We start from the raw sequence: 16,053 nt of genomic DNA, 5'->3' as shown, positions 1-16,053 counted from the left end.
TGGGGAGCCTTACAGCCCAGCCTGTCCCGGTTGGCAGCCACAGTGTGAGTCTCTCACTTTGGGGAGGAGGGGGGCGGTCCCTGTATCCTTGGTGTCCTATCTTGGGGATGACAGCTAGTGGCAGCTTGGGGACAGCAGCCTGCTCAGATGGCTCATGGGGCTGCTGACAGCATGAGCATCGTCGGAGGCAGACCAGGCACCTGGGAGCCTCTGCCTACAGCCTGCCCCGAGTCCAGAACCTTCTCTAAGATTTGCAGGTCTTCAGGACCAAAGCAAGAGTGCCAATACAGCACCATGCATCTAAATATTTAAGTTATGAACCAAGCTAACAGACCCTTAAATAAAGTATGTCCTCTCTTCCCACCTAGACACATAAAGGTCTGGAAGGCCAGGCTGTGAATGTAAATTCCTCTGACTCCTTGGGGTGCTGTGCTAGAGCCAGCCCGGGCGAGCATCCCCACCCCTGGCCCCCTTCTGGGCAGGGGCCTAATACGCAGGTCAGGACACCCTCGGACGCAAGTGTTGGCAACATCCACCCCCCCACCCCACAGGCTGTCCTCTGGAAAAGCCCTGGCAAGTCCTCAAAGTGGGCTCGGGGCTGATTGGATAGGGCACTGGCATCTGTTGTGAACAAACTGGCAAATCCTCACTGGAGACACATTCCCAAAGAAGTCTCCGGCCACACAGGGGCCTGGGCCAGGGGCATGAAGAGAACTTGGAATTTCGCATCGGGAAATCCAGGCCAAGCCCAGCTCATGCCTTGCTTGCAGACTGGTCGACGCCTCACTGACCAGCATCTCTAAGAAGCCCTGTGCCTCCCACACCACGGAACCCCCAGCACCTAGCACAGGGCCTGGCACAGAGAAGGCGCCAAGGAATAGCAGACTGGCTGAGTGAACAAAGCAGCTTCGTGATTATTCCGCCAGGCTTTCCGTCGGCTCACAGGGGCCGATTGAGCATCACACATTCACAGAGGACCAGACGGCTCAGACCCAGGGCGCCCGGTCCAGGCAGAGAGATTCGAAGCGGGAACAGGAACAGATTCCAACAGCATGATGCCCACCGTGACGGAAATGGTGGGGACAGGTGTTGTCAGAGCCCAGAGGAGGACGTCCGTGGGGGGGGGGGGGGGTGCAGGAGGGCAGAGAAGCTCCAAAGAGAAAATGATGAGTGAGCTGGCCTTCAGGAGATGCAGAGGAGAAAGGGCGTCCAGAGGCCAGAACAGCAAATGCGAAGGCACCGAGGCGTGAGGTGTAGCTGGTGTGCTTACGTCACTGTGGCCTCAGCTCGGGCACCGGAAGTGGCAAGCGTTAGGGTTGGCGGGCCAGCCTGGGCAGCGTCCCACTGGCTAGACCGAATAATTCGGTCCCTGGAGCAGCGGTATCAGCAGCACCTTGGAACTTGTCAGAAACTCGGGGTAAGGTCCAGAAATTTGTATTTTAAGAAGCCCTCCCGGTGATTCTGCTGCACGTTCGAGCTTCAGAAGCACCACATTAGCACTTCCTCCCCAAGACAATGAGGAGCTATGGAGTGTTGTAAAGAGAGGGAAGGAGGACCAGAGCCGCACTTCATGACGGTCGCTCGGGGAGTCTGGTGAGGGGCTGGTAAAAGGCCCACGTCTGAAAGTTGGCCCCATGTGGACCCTCACCTCCAGCTGGACAGTGTCAGAATAATCTATCCGCACAAGTGAGGGACCGGGCCACCGGGAAGTTGAGACCCTTGCTGGGCACAGGGCCTGTTGCCAGGGTGACCATCTGTCACTAGGAGAAAGAGGGCAGCGCCCTACAGAGGGTCAATGAAGGGGAGCTGGTTATCATGGCAACCTCCCCTCAGGTGGGACAGGGTAATGGAAGGAGGCCTGGTTGTTTCCAACTACCTCACCCTGTTCCCAGGAGGGAGCACCATTGACCCCACCGTCCCCCTCTGCCTGCATCTAGCTCCTCGTCCCCTCCTCCGTCCATTGGGCCTCAGGTGGCAGTCTCCCCCCCCCCCCCCCCCCCCCGCAATCCCTATCCTGAAGCCACACCCTCCTCATCACAGCCTCAGGGCTGGGGGCTGTCTCCTTGGTTACAGCCCTGGCTCCCATGGTATCCATGGTGATCTTCTCTCCAGAGGCCTGAGACCCTCATCTGCCAGGACTTCACCTTCCTTTGCCAAGGCTGGTCCTGGAGGCGGTGACTCAAGTCAGCGGCAGGGCTCCCCCACTCTCCCAGGCTGACACTGGGTGTGGAAGGACGAACAAGAGGATCCACGTGTTACCTTCAGCCAGGAGCTGGAGGCAGAAAGCCCCTTAAACAGCTTGTCAAGCCCTAACTTGAAGCTCAGGGGGACAGCAAATCACACCCTCAAACCTGGTAGAGCACGAAGCACGAGGAGTCTAGAGTCCCACAGGCCAACACCGTGTTATCCGGGGCAGGCTCTGTGCCTCCCCGAGCCTCAGTCTCCTCACCTGTACATCGGGGATAATATTAGCATCTACCTCCTAGGGCTCCTGCAAGACTGAGGAGAAGCATCGGAATCAGGAAGCACAGTGCCCGGCACCTCCCTGCATCCTGTCTTTCCGCTTCTCGGGGAGGAGGGAGGAACCTCTCTCCTTGGCTCCTGGGTGACCTCCCTCTGCTGGTGGGACGCCTGGTCAGGAACAACAGTGGCTCCGGGGTCAGCAACACTCCACAAACACCGACTTCCGGTACAGTTATTATTACTATGAATCATCTGGCAGTGAATGGAGTCCTGCCTGGCAAACTGCTTCCTCCAGGTAATTTACATTTCCCATTGTCAGCGTAGTCTTCATTTGCTATCATCTGATGCCGGGATGTTTTCTAGAAAGCAGGAGCCATGTTGTGCTTCTCAGTTTTCCTGCAATGCCCTGGCCCAGGCCCTGGCAGGGAGCACCCAAGAAACTCAGCATGGGAGGGACTCGGAAGTCATCTGCTCTAACTTAGCATGCAAGCTGACCACTCTGCTCCCTAGTCCTACCGAGTGCTTGAATGCCTCCAGGGATGAGGTCCTTATTCCCTGCTGAATGTGGCCTGGTGCCTAGGACTCCAGGGAGGCTGAGCTCTGTGCGGGGAGCAGGAGCTGAACGGGCAGGTGCAGGAGTGGGGGCTGTAGGGAACCCAGGGGCCACCCCCACCCCCATGGCTGAGTGGCCCCCCTTCCCCTCCCGCTGAGAGTTGATAATAGGAGTGGTTCTAATTATGCTCTAATTGCTTTCTTCCAGGCGGTTTCTCTGGAGCCGAGGAGTTCAGAGTTCATGAATAAATGAAGAGGGAGGAAGCGGGAAGGGATGTTTATTGATCCACAAATCTCTACGTGCCAGTGTCTGCCCCACAAATGCTTGGGCATGCAGTTGTGTGCAGTTCTGAACACACACACACACACACACACGTACACTCCAGCCCCAAACCTCTCTCTCCCGAGGACCAGTAGCAGGTCGAAGGAAGGTAACAAGAAGTCTCCTAAATTGGCTTTAGGTCGCAGTCCCAACTCTGTCACTGACTTGCACTGTGGTCTTGCACGAACCCAAGTTTTCCCACCTGTATGGTCCAGGGAAGAGGCAAGAGGAACACTTATAGCTCCACGCTGGTGGGGGCTGGTGGGGAAGGACGGGGCTCTGGACTCAGAAGCCTGTTCGGCTGTCCACCAGCTCTGAGGCCCGGGGCCCCAGGTGCTTCCTCTGTTAAATGGCAACGATAGGCTGTGTGTTACCAACGGTCACCCAGGGCACAGAATGGCCTTAGGCGAGGTCCTGGCATAGAGTAAGCATTTGGTGAGCGGTGATGTTACCACCCTGCACAGTATAGGCAGTGCCTTCATGAGCGATGAACAAACTCAGGCACAGAGAGGCCAAGCAACTTGCCCCAAATCATGCATTAAGTGACAGAATTTGAACCCAGGACCTTCAGACCTTGAAGCCTCTGTGCTCCAGTCTTGGTTCTCCACTATGTCTGATTCATCTGGCACACGGTAGGTGACCGCAATAATGGACCAAACGACAGAGAAACGTAGGGGGGAAATGAGCATCAAAAACAGGCTCTGTTTCCAGTGACCAGGGCGGGAGAAGGCTGATGTAGGTAGAACGAGGCCAAGATTTCTTTCAAGGTCAAGGCAAAGTGCTGGGTCTGAGGGACCCCAGAACTCGGTGCCTCCTCAGCAGCTGGGGCCAGGTGGGGACAATGGGGGTCCTTTGTATATGTTCGTGGAAGGAGATCTTTTTACTCCTTTGTGACTCCCACTAAGAAGCCAAAGCTAAGGAATCCTGGCTTTTGGCATCAGGCAAAACCTGCTCTGCCACTGCCTTGCTGTGTGACTTTGGGCAAGCGACTTCAGTTCTGTGAGCCCCAGAGCCCTCATCTAGGTAATGGGGATGACAAGGGTCCGCCTTTGGGGCTGCGGCGAGAGTGATAGGAGAGGGCCCAGGTGGGGCCCTATACTCGAGGCTAAGAGTGGGGGCTTGCAGTCGGATTGCCTGGATTTGCACCCTAGCACCCCTGCATGTAAGTGCTCACAGCCTCAGATGCTGCTTCTGATGTGTCTGCCCCACCAGGGCGGAGCAAGGGGAATGGGCTCCTACAGGTGAAGCAGTTACAACAGTAGGCAGTGTGGCTTAAGTGCTCAATAAATCTCTCAGACAACACGCATGCAGACACCCTGCAGTCCATTTCACCTACGGGGAAACAGCCCCATAGAAGGGCAAGGACTGGTCCAAGGTCACAGAGCCAGTTCACGGCAGAGCCAGGCCCATGTGGGAGCTGGCTGTATGCAGGGACCCTGTCCACACCTCAGTTTGAATGGATAACCATTCAAGACCCTTCCCAGCCCCTGGGCCAGCCTGCTCAGGCTTGGGGACTCGGGACTGAAGCTCCCTTCTCCTTGTCTTCCCTGCCGGCTCCAAGCAGCGGGGTGTGTCAGAGGGCAGGGAGGGTGATCCGCCTTCCTGGCCTGCCCCGCCGGCCCCTTCACTCCAGGGCTGGCAGAGGCCTCAGAAACAATCCAGGGGCCCAGGACTGGAACAGCATTTGTCAGCCCTGCATGGCGGTGGCGGGCTTGTCTCCATGGCAACAGTGCAGTGTGAAGGCATCCTGGCATCATTAGGGCGTTCGCTGAGTAGTATAAACAGAGGCTGCAGTAGATTACACGCCTATTATGAGCAGTCTCGGGCTCTGAGCGCTGGTAATTATGCCTAATTGTGCATTTAATTGTGTAATTGAAAACCCACATCTCTGATCCAGGCTGGGGCTGCAGAACCTCCCCCCCTCCAAAAAAAAAAAAAAAAAAAGGCTTAGGAGCCATCACTACCCTGAAAATCCCAGGGCTGCCTCCCCTTCTAGGGCAAGGGGTAGCCAGAGTAGACTTGGGTTAAAGAGCCTACAGACTCCCATGTCCCCCACTCCCTGTGCCAGGAGCTCAGCCAGGATCTGTGATTTGGGATGGGGTGGGGAGGAGCATGCTTAAGGCAAAGGGACATGGTAGGAGCCCACAATTTCCATTATTCATAATAGATGACATTCTGTGCTCTGCCACTGTCCTCTCAGGACCTAGAACCAGCATCTGGTGGTTCCAAGGGAACTGGATCATCATCAGATCCATTACACGTCCAAGTAGTCATCCAACTTAGATATAAATTCTTAATCACTGCCAGTGACAGGGAACTCACCACCTGACTGTCAGTCTGCCACTGCAGAGCCTCTGTAGGTAACGTGAAAACCACTGATGGAGTTCAACAATCTCCTCTCGTTTCCCAGTTTCCCAGACTGGAGAAAATGAGGCCCAGAGAAGGGCAGGGCCAGCTCAAAGTTGCACAGCAGGTGAGTTCCAGAACCCCGGGATTCTGACTTGCAGCTGAGGGCATATCTTGTGCCCTAGGGTGACTGAGCACCTAAAATTGTACCTGGCACTTTTTGGGTGCTTCATAAGTATTTGCTAAATACAACTCTGGGTAGGGTTAGCTGATGGCAATTCTTACTCTCTCACCCAACAGAATTGAGTCTTTCTGGAGTTCAGGAAGCTGATCTGCAGTTGTTAGTGCTGGGTCAGAACCTCCTGCTCTGAAGCTCTGCGGTCCGAGACTTGAGTTTACAACCAAATGTGCCAAGTGGGCATTTGGGATGGGGACAGTACAGACACTCATTCGGAAAGAAGAGGGCACGTGAGCCCCTGACAAACTGGCACCTGGATGTGAAGCCTTGGGCAGGCCATTGGAGACAGGAGTGTCCTCCTCTGCTCAGAACCTCACCTTCACATCACCACTGCCTGCAGTGGGAGGGGCTGGTGTAGCGGCAGTTCTGGGCCCTCCCTGGGAAAGGGCGGGACTCACTGCTGACTTAGAGCTGGTGAGGTCCTCTTAGATGTTGAGTCCAACCTCCTCCCTTTATAGAGGGGACACAGGGAGCCACATCTCCCTCTCTGCTCCCCTCTGAATGAGTGCTGGGCTCTGGGTCCAGAGCTCTGCCTGCATTAATTCAGGCCACCCTCACTACAGTCCCATGAAGGGGTGCTATGATTATTCCCATTTTACAGAAGAGAAGACTAAGGAACAGTAAGGCCAAGGCCACATAGATTTGACAGAACTGCCGCTTCACTTATGTCTTACACTGATTGAAAAGGGGACATGTTCCCTTTCCTACACCAGAGTATTTAGATTCATAGAACTTGCTGTTTCATTTCTGGAGCATTTAGGAGTGTGAACCCTTTGTGAGCTTTACTCAGCGTATCTTATCTCAAAGGAGCCTCCTGACAACTCTCCAAGGCAGATCAGTATCCTGATCAAGAGATGTGCAGGTGGGAGCTCAGAGAGGTGAAGTGTCTTGCCCCAAGGTCACCCAGCTACAAAGAGGTAGAGATGGAACTCAAACCCCAGCCTGACCCCAAAGCCCAAGCTCTTCCCTGTCGACCTCTCTGCCTCTGGTTCACCAGCTGCTCTGAAAGGCAGAGGCCTGGAGGCTGGGTAATGTGTTCAAGCCTGCAGCCACAGTAACAGCTCTTCTAAAACCTCGGTGCTCGGTACTCACTGGGGGAAGTGTCTCCGATTCACCAGCCCTCTCCCTCTCCAGGTCAAGGCCAGAGGCCAAGGGCACTGGAACTGGGCTTTTGTGGACCACAACGGGTTCCATCGCCTGTAGCCTGGAAATAGCTTTTAATAAACACATTTCTAGGGCACCTGGCTGGCTCAGGTGGTAAAGCATGCAACTCTTGGTCTCGGGGTCATGAGTTCGAGCCCCACACTGGGCGTAGAGACTACTTGAAAAAAGACATTAAAACAAAACAAACAAAACAAAACAAAAAACACATCTCTGGGCTCAGCTTGCTCTCCCATCACCCATGCCCCCCTGAAGCCCGAGGAGAGAAGAGATGTCAATGATTACAGCTGACCATCTCTGCTTGGTCCAGATTTTACAAGCATTCTCAACTCTTTTTCCCTTGATGACTCATCCGAGACGCAGGCTGTATCTTCTGTTTCCTTGGTGACAAGTCACTTCATGTTTCAGGCCTCCGAATGCCCATCAGTAAATGGGTATTAAAAACCACAACTATCTCACAGAATCATTATGAGGGCTCACAGGTCTCCAATGCAGGTTAATTTCTTCCCTGGGTACCTTTCCCTCAACCTGCCTCACAGTGACTGTAAACTCAGCACAGTGCGTGGGGTAAGTAGAAATGGGGGACAAGCAGCTCAGCAGATCTGGCACCTAGCAACAAGACCTAGTGGCGGAGGAAAGGGTTAGACTTGTCTGGCTGCGACCGCGCCCAGCATCCCACCCCCTCGGGGGAGCAGCGGGGCATGCGCTGTGGAAGCCGCGGAGACCTAGGTCTGGGTTTGAATCGCCGCTCTGTCCCCGCCCTGCACGTGGCCACAGTTGATTGAGACAGTAACCAGGGACAAGGCAGATAAAGCACCTGGCTCATTGGAGACACCAAACAAAAGGAAGTCGGAGCTGCTGTTATTATTTCCCTCTGAACCATACACTTCCCGCATAAAGAAACTAAGACTTGAAGAGTTTATGGAAATGACTCTGACCTCTAAGTCCCCCAGACAAAGCCACGGGGTAGGGGCCGAAGTCCTGACTACTTCACAGAGGGGAGGCCGAGGCTCAGAGAGGGGAAGGGACTTGCTGGAAGTCACAAAGCAAGGCAGCAAGGTCCATCTGACCCCTGAGGTATTGCTCGTAACCCCCGTGCCACATCTCAGAGCAGCTGCTGTTTGTGGGGTGCTTATCCCCAAACCTCACACCCGCCTACCCCTGCAACGGAGCCAAACCAAGGCCGTCCCCTGGGCCCCCTCTTCTCCATCCACCTTGCTCTGCCCACCTCATAAGGGTCTCGAGGGCTGTTCGGCCTCAGTTTGTCCATCTGCAAAAGGGAGCTGACCACCGCAGAGGTCCAAAAGGGTATGAGGAACAAAAAGGCTCAGTGGCCTAGCCAACGTTGTGCTCTGTGTTCCCGACTCCCATGCCTGGCCCAAGGGCCTGAAGCACCTAGAGCAGAGCGGACCCTCCCTAGGAGGCCACCAGCCTGCAGGCACAGCTGCTTCGGAGTGCAGGCCCCCGCAGGAACCCATCTCCCTCCAGTCTCTACCATCACTACTGCTAATAACCACATCAATCAGGTTGACCACGCTTCACACCATTACTCGCAGCTCAGCAGGAAGCTATGTCTTTTCCCCCTCACCCACCACCTTCGAGAAGGCAAAGAGCTTTCCAGAAGGGAAGAGAAAGAAACGGACATTTTTCTGAATACCTACTATGTGCATGGCACCTGGCTAATCCCTTTTTACAACTCTGCAAGGTAGGGATGGTTCTTTCTCTTTGCCGGAGGAAGAAACTGGGGCCCAGAGGAGTGAATTCATGTGTCCAAGGTCACCCAGAGCGGGGACGAGAACGGCCATGGCAGTGATGTATGACTGAGCGCTCACTGGCTCACAGTGCCAGGCAAGTGCGTGAGCCTACTGAATTATTATCATTTTCAGATGAGGAAGCTGAGGCTGGAAGCAGGGAAGAGACCTGCCTGAGGTCACATGCTGCACAAACATGAGCCGCGGACTGGTGCCGGCGGACAGGTGGCTCTCAGCTCAGGCAGTAAAGCGCACACGGCCTGGGTCTGTCACTGGCTAGCTTAGAGACCTCGGGCAAACGTCGTCACCTCTCTGAGCCTCAGTCACCTCATCTGAAATAGGGGAGAGCGAGAATATCCATCCCGTTGTGCGGAAGAACAATGAAGATAAAAACAGTAAAAGCTAATGTACCAGGCATTCTGCCAAACGCTTTACATATGTAAGCTCATTTGGTTAAATGAGGTAATGCATATAAAGTGCTTAGCACAGGGCTCCAGAAATGGGAGCGATAATGATGATGATGAAGAAATTGATGAGGATTCCTTTGGGCACATCTCCTTGGTTCATCTTCTTACAGGAAGAACAGGGTGGCCTGTAAGGTTTCAGGAAGGAGGTGGACCCAGAAAGAAGAGGAGGGTTTGGACAGGGGAGGGAAAAGAGGAGCACCTAAAAATTAGGGAGCGAATAGCATTAAGAAGGTCAAGATGATACACCAAGTAGAACTCGGGAAAGGAAGGGACTCTGGTGTTCTACGGAATGGAACCAGACTGAGACGCCCTGGAACCTCCAGGCCAGCCCAGACGTCATCCCACAGTCCCAGATGGGCGGGACTGGCAGGACCCCAGCGACACAGAGCAGTGGTCCTCCCCATTTTACAGATGGAAAAACCAAGGTTTGCAGTGGGGAAAAGGCTTGTCTGAGTTCACAGGATGTTAGTGGCAGAGCTGGACTGGAATCCAAGCCTCCTGCCTCTCAGCTCAGAGTCCAGCTACCTGCTGCTTCCCACAAAGGAAGAGTACAGGGGGGTACCCAGATGTGTTTGGGCCACAATTCCAGGAAAGCATCCCATGGTGTATATATTAACATAACAATAAGAAGCTATAGTTTATTGAATGCTCACTCTGTGCTTGGCACGGTGCTAAGTTCAATATATGCATTTACTCCTCACAACAACCCTAAGAATTGGCAACTGTTTATATTATCGCTAACAGATGACAAAACTGTGGCTCAGAGAGGATAAAGCCACTTCCCAAAGATCACACAGCTAGGAAGTGACAAAGCCAGGACTCGAACCCAGGACTGTCCTATCAAACTCCAGAGCCCTGTCCCTACACTTGTCCACCTGAACAGTAAAGCCCCCATTTGCTCCTGCTACCCGCCCAGGACACACTCACCCTACTCCCTCACCCACAGCAAGTCTATCCCGACTACAGAAGAGTGTCTAGAACTAACCTATTTTACTGTAATGATTAAATCCCATTCAAAAGAGGAAAAATGACAGTTCCTCTTCTAAAGTTTGCAGCTGAGAGACATTTAACAGCCTTTTCCTTCTCGGCCTCTTTCCACTGGGTGGGAAAACAGGCTCCCTTCTCTTTAGGATGATGTCAGGCTGGTAGAGTCCAGCCTCCAGGAGTACATGAGAAGCCGTCAGGCAGCAGTGGCTCCTGGGGGTTAGCGTCCACTGAAGGGACCCACTCTGCAATCTGCCCTGACAGAGCAATAGAGGCAAGAGAGGAATTTCCAAGTCCCTCCTTGAAAGACCCCTTGCCCCCAAATTATTTCATGTAACTCCCACAAGTGGCCCGAAGCCACCCAGCCAAGTTGTAGGAGAATCAGAATCCCACCCAGGTCTTGCCTAACTCCAGAGCCCCTAGGCTGGCGAACCCTCTAATTGGAAGGGCCGAGTTAAGAGACAGCTCTGGCGGCAGGTGAGAGGGAGGAGGAAGGACCTCCTGAGGGACCCCAATTGCTCTGGGCCAAAACTACTTATATTTTATAACGAAGAAGGCAACAGAGTATGCTGGCCAACTGCCTGGCTTCAAAGCCTGGCTCCTAACTATAGAACTTTGGGCAAGTTGCTTTATAGGATCATTATGAGGACTGAATAAGTTAATACCCGGAAAAGGGCTAACCAGGGCACCTAACGCCCAGTAAATGCTGCCCAAAGCTAACCATTGTTTTCGGCAGCAGCAGAGAATGGGGCAGACTGCCAACAGGGCTTACCTTTGGGTTGTGGGACTGGGCTCAGAAGGAAATGTACCTTTATGTTCTGCTCTGTTTGATTATTTATTGAATCATTTTTTACAATAGGTGTCTATTACTTTTTTAAGAATAAAAGAAAGTCCTAGTTTAAAACTTAAAAATTAACAAGCAGGGGAAAAAAATCCTCGGAAAAGTTTCATCATTTCTTGGCATTTTCTATTCCTCAAAGGATATAAAGAAGGATGTTTCGACTGTGAACCAGGAGTTGCCAAATAACTGATTCATTAATTTATTTTACAAATATTAATGGAGTGCCAGGCACTGTTCCAGCTGCTGGGGATTTAGGGCGAACAAAACAGATAATCTCTGCCCTTCTGGAGTTTCCATTCTACCTGACTTTAATCAATCCCCTCTGCAACCCTCAAGGATGAGCAATTTACAGAGAGGTGGACCAAGGGAAGGGAAGTCACTTGCCCTCCGTCCCACAGCTGGGAGAAGGGCTCCCAATCTTCAGGGCCTGGCTGCTTCTACTACCACTGCCCAGTAGGGCAAGGCTGCGGATGGCAAGTTTGGGGCTGGCGTCCCCGAGAGGAGAGAAGCAAGATGAATGAGGAGGTATGCACATCCAGGCTCCAAGCTTCACTCTGCATTACTGTATGCACCTGTGCTGGGGGAGAAGTGTAGCTGCCGGCAACAGTGGAGACCAGAGGGTGGAGTTCCGCATCCGTGAGGCTCACGGTCCCCCACCTCACACCAGCCCTGCGCTCTGCCCACGAACGTCCCCGTGCACCTCTCTGCCTAGAGGCTCAGCTCAGCTTCAAACCCCCCTAGTTGTCAGGCCCGAGCTCTAGGATGGGCAGGAGACACCCGGCTCCCCTTAACCTGCTCCCCAAATTCACCTGCCATAGCTTGAACTGAAGAGAACTGGTCCTCTTCAGCCTCAAAATTCACTCCACTGGCCTCCCTGAGGCAAGAACCTGAGTTCCCTAAGCTGGGGTGAGGCAGTTTCCCCAGATGCTCCCCTCCCGCCCGGGCACCCAAGGATTCCGCCCCCCCGACACACCCACCCCTGCCCCCTCAGGCAGAGGGGCTGGTCCCTACCCATGATGCTCAGGTGGAACCGACGGCTGATGGAGAGCCCCCGGCTGCAGTGGCCACAGTCAAAGCAGGGAGGGCGGCCAGCACCCAGTTTGTCAGACTGGCCCAGGACCCGGCAGTTCCTTGTGACCCTCTCCAGAGAGGTGGCTCTCCATTCCCAGGCCTGCCCAGTCAGGAGGGTGAACGCAGGCAGAAACAGCACAAAGGAGGAGGAGGGAACCGTTCTTGGAGTCTAAGATCCCAACACATAGATGAACGTGGACCAGAAATGGTTAGAGATCTAGAGACACACCAAGGAAAAAGCCGGAGACACACAGAGGAGCAAGAGACTTTGTGAGAACCACACGGGCACAGACCCGGAGGAAGGGAGAGCCGCGCAACCGAGGAATCTAGAGGAAAACACGGGGCAGGGACCTCAACGGCGGCAGCGAGCAGCCCGGGACACACCCCCCCTCCGGGCCCCAGCGAGCCACAGTCCCACAGCAGGCCACTCGCAGGGCGCGGGGTGGGCGGGGGAAGCGGGGGGACAGGCGCGCAGGACGCACTCGGGGACCGGGGAGCGCCAGGCGAGGAGCGCACACAAAGAGCCAGCCCGGCCAGCAGGAGCAGGCTCCGCCCGTCCGCTCCGTGACTCCGGCCCACCCCCCACCCAGGACTCGCCGCAGACACGCACGGGGACCCACGGCCCACCCGCGCGCCCGGGACCCCGCCCCGCCGCGCCCCACCAGGCCCCTGCCGCCCGGCGCTCACCAGCTGCAGGCAGCAGAAGGCGACGAGCGTGCAGCGCCCGCTGCACTTGCCCATGGCTCCCGGGGCCGCGCGGGCGGTCCGCCGCGGCGCCCCTCTAGCTCGGCGGCCGCCGCCTCCTCCGCGCCGCGCGGGCTCCGCGTCCTCCCAGCTGCGCGCCCCGGGCGGAGGGGCCGGGCGCCTAGGGCCGGGCCCGGGGGCGCCGGGTTCTCAGGGCTGGGGCCGGCCGCTCGCGCTCCGATTCCATGGTCCGTCGGCCCGCGCTGGCTCTGCCGCGCCGCGCCTCCTTTGTCTGGCCGGCCGGCCGCCAGGCGCGCCTCCTGCCCCGGGGCGGCTGGCGGGGAGCGCGGAGCGGGGAGCGCGGGCACCGAGCGCGGCGCGGCGCAGAGCAGCACTGCCCAGCTGGGGCAGCCGCCCGGGCGCTCGGCGGCCGCGGCTTCCCGGCCCCACCACGTGGCTCCGCCGCCGCCGCCGCCGCCGCCGGGAGGGAGGGAGGGAAGGAGGGAAGGAGGGGCGGGGCGGGGCGACCGCCGGAGCAGAGAGGAGGGGAGAAGGGGTAGGGAAGTGGAGGGTGGAGGAAGAGACCGGGAGTGAATGGGAAGAGCGCAGGCTTGGCGACTGATGGCCCTGGGCCAGACCCGGACTTAATAGCTCACGGGCTGTGTGACCTTGGGCGCGTCACGTCCCCTCTCTGGGCCTCAGCTTTCTTAGCAAAGTGGGAATAACGTCTGCTTCAGAGTTGCCAAGAGGGTGAAAAGCAGTTGTGCAACTAAAGCACTTAGCCTTATGCCTGGCCTCCTGAGGGTGCTGGAGCACTCCTCCCTCCACCCTGTCTCTAGGGCCCCAGGGTTCCAGCCTTGGCCCTCTCTTTCCACTCTGGTTCCCAGTTCTGCTCCTCATCCCAGCCTCCCTCCTGAGTGTCTGGTCACATGTTCGTCCTTCCCTCTTTCCTTCTACTGGCATTTACTGAGCCCGACTGCATACACCCCTTGGGGGACCTGGGATCCAGAGATGAGCACTGCAGCGCTGTTGCAGAACCCACTGAGCTTCCCAGTCCAGGGGACAGACAAGCTCCCAGAGGCATGAGGGTGAGATGCCTAATGGCAGAAACAGAGGTCCTCCCAAAGGGCCATGGCCAGCCCCTAACCCCCACTGCAGTGGGGAGGAAGTCAGAAAGCAGAAGACTGCCTTCTTCAGGCGCCTGGGTGGCTCAGTCATTAAGCGCCTGCTTTCAGCTCAGGTCATGGTCCCAGGGTCCTGGGATTGAGCCCCACATCGGGCTCCCTGCTCAGCGGGAGGCCTGCTTCTCCCTCTCCCACTCCCCCTGCTTGTGTTCCCTCTCTCGCTGTGTCTCTCTCTGTCAAAAAAATAAATAAAATCTTAAAAAAAAGAAGACTGCCTTCTTAAAACTTCCAAACATGTGCCAAATCCATTTCATCCTCCCTGCCTCCCTCCTAACTTCCTATAGTCACCTCCGTAGTTCGCATCACTCAGGTAGGAATCCCTGTGTCATCCTCCGGGTTTCTCTGTCCCATCTGACCATTCTGTGAACGGTACCTTCTCACTAGTATCTATGAAATTCCTACTGTGTGCCAGGCTCCCCGCTAGGGGTAAGGGGATGAACCAGTCTCTATAGCCACTGAGAAACGTTCCAGCAAGGGACTGTCATTACAACAAGAAAACATACACATAAATACATAATGACAGATTCTGATGAGTGCTCTCAAGGACAATAAAGGGTAAAAGAGATCATAAGGGGGCACATTCCAGGTGTGGAGACCGGGAAGGGCCCCCTCGAGGAAATGGCGTTAATACTGAGAAGACAATAGGAGGGAAGGAGAGGCATAGGAGTGAATAGTGTTTTGGCAGAAGAAACAGAACACTGCCAACGCTCGCCCGTCCTCTCCCCTCTAACTAGCCCTTCTGACCCAGAGAGCAGTGTGATGCAGATCCAGACCTGTGGTTCTGCACCGAAACAGCCTAGGTTCCAGTCCCAGCCCTGCCACTTGTATGCTGCTCACATAGTAAGTACTTGAATGCATTATTATGATCTTTTGTGGGGTCCGCTGCAAAAGGAAAATGCAAGGCTCCTTGTTAAAAAGCTGAGGGTGACAACCCAGCGGAGCATGAAACCAAGCCCAGGGAGGGCCCTGCATGCCTGGGGAGACTGTGTACCTCTGAAGCCAAAAGCCAGCCCCATCTTCTCCCCAGACTACTAAAATGATCTCCTCACTGGTCCTCTCCCAGCCATTCCTGGGCATGCTGCTGGATATTTTAAAACACACAGGATATTCCTGGAGTTGAAACTACACGTGCTGAGGTTTTCACTTGGAATAACAGGCGGAAGTAACAGTGGGAACTTTCCTCAGCCATGTTTGGTAAGTAACAGCTGTGTCCAACCAGGTGCTATGACTAGACGGGGGCTTCCAGGAGTCTGTGAAGTCCCTGAAATAATATGCAAAGCTTCATGTGAGCAGATGTGCCTTTTTCTGGGGAGAGGCTCCACGGCTTTCATCAGATTCTTCAAAGAGTCTGTTTCCCACAAAAGAATGAGAACTAGCCCCACGAAGCCTCGGCCCAGATGTAATGGTTCTCTAGCAGATCCTCTTTGGGGCCTCTTCCAGATAGAGCCTCTGCCAGCTTCCTCCGTGACCCTAACGATGCAATTCAATAATATTAACAATAATAGCTACCAGGTATTGAGTGCTTACTCTAGCCGGGTGCTTGACATATAGTATCTCATTTAATCCCTGTAATAGCAGTGGGATCCACTGGGGCTGTAACCAGCCCTTGCCAGCTCCCGTCTGGATCACATCACGCCTGGGACACCCTGTTCCAAGGCCTGGCTGAAGCACTCTTTTTTTTTTTTTTTAAGATTTTATTTATTTATTTGACAGACACAACGAGAGAGGGAACACAAGCAGGGGGAGTGGAAGAGGAGAAGCAGGCTTCCCTCTGAGCAGGGAGCCCGATGCGGGGCTCGATCCCAGAACCCTGGGATCATGACCTGAGCCGAAGGCAGACGCTTAACAACTAAACCACCCAAGCACCCCTGGCTGAAGTGCTCTTAAGTCTGTCCCCCGGGACAAAGGAGGGCCTATCTGACCTCAGCAGAATTAGCCTCTGGCCCCCGGTCATTCCACTGAGTCCAAGCCTTGCCCCGATGAAGCCAC

At 55.2% G+C, this 16,053-nt stretch overlaps 1 protein-coding gene across 2 annotated transcripts in view; it reads right to left on the bottom strand.

Moving 5' to 3' along the window:
* Window positions 1-12,961, bottom strand: part of NKAIN1 (sodium/potassium transporting ATPase interacting 1) — a 37,478-nt gene extending 24,517 nt beyond the window's left edge. For both annotated transcript variants that reach the window (XM_088023024.1, XM_088023025.1), the window contains exon 1: window positions 12,884-12,961. In XM_088023024.1, the coding sequence (XP_087879150.1) occupies window positions 12,884-12,937 (54 nt within the window). In that variant the 5' untranslated portion in view covers window positions 12,938-12,961. The remainder of the gene's footprint in view (window positions 1-12,883) is intronic.
* Window positions 12,962-16,053: the final 3,092 nt, after the last annotated feature.

This window comes from Eumetopias jubatus, unplaced genomic scaffold, assembly GCF_037043125.1.
Source record: "Eumetopias jubatus isolate StellerSeaLion01/CBP00866 unplaced genomic scaffold, mEumJub1_p1.0 scaffold_4, whole genome shotgun sequence".
NCBI lineage: Eukaryota > Metazoa > Chordata > Mammalia > Carnivora > Otariidae > Eumetopias > Eumetopias jubatus.
Note: the sequence above shows the minus strand (reverse complement) of the source record. Positions and strands in the feature narration are given on the sequence as shown.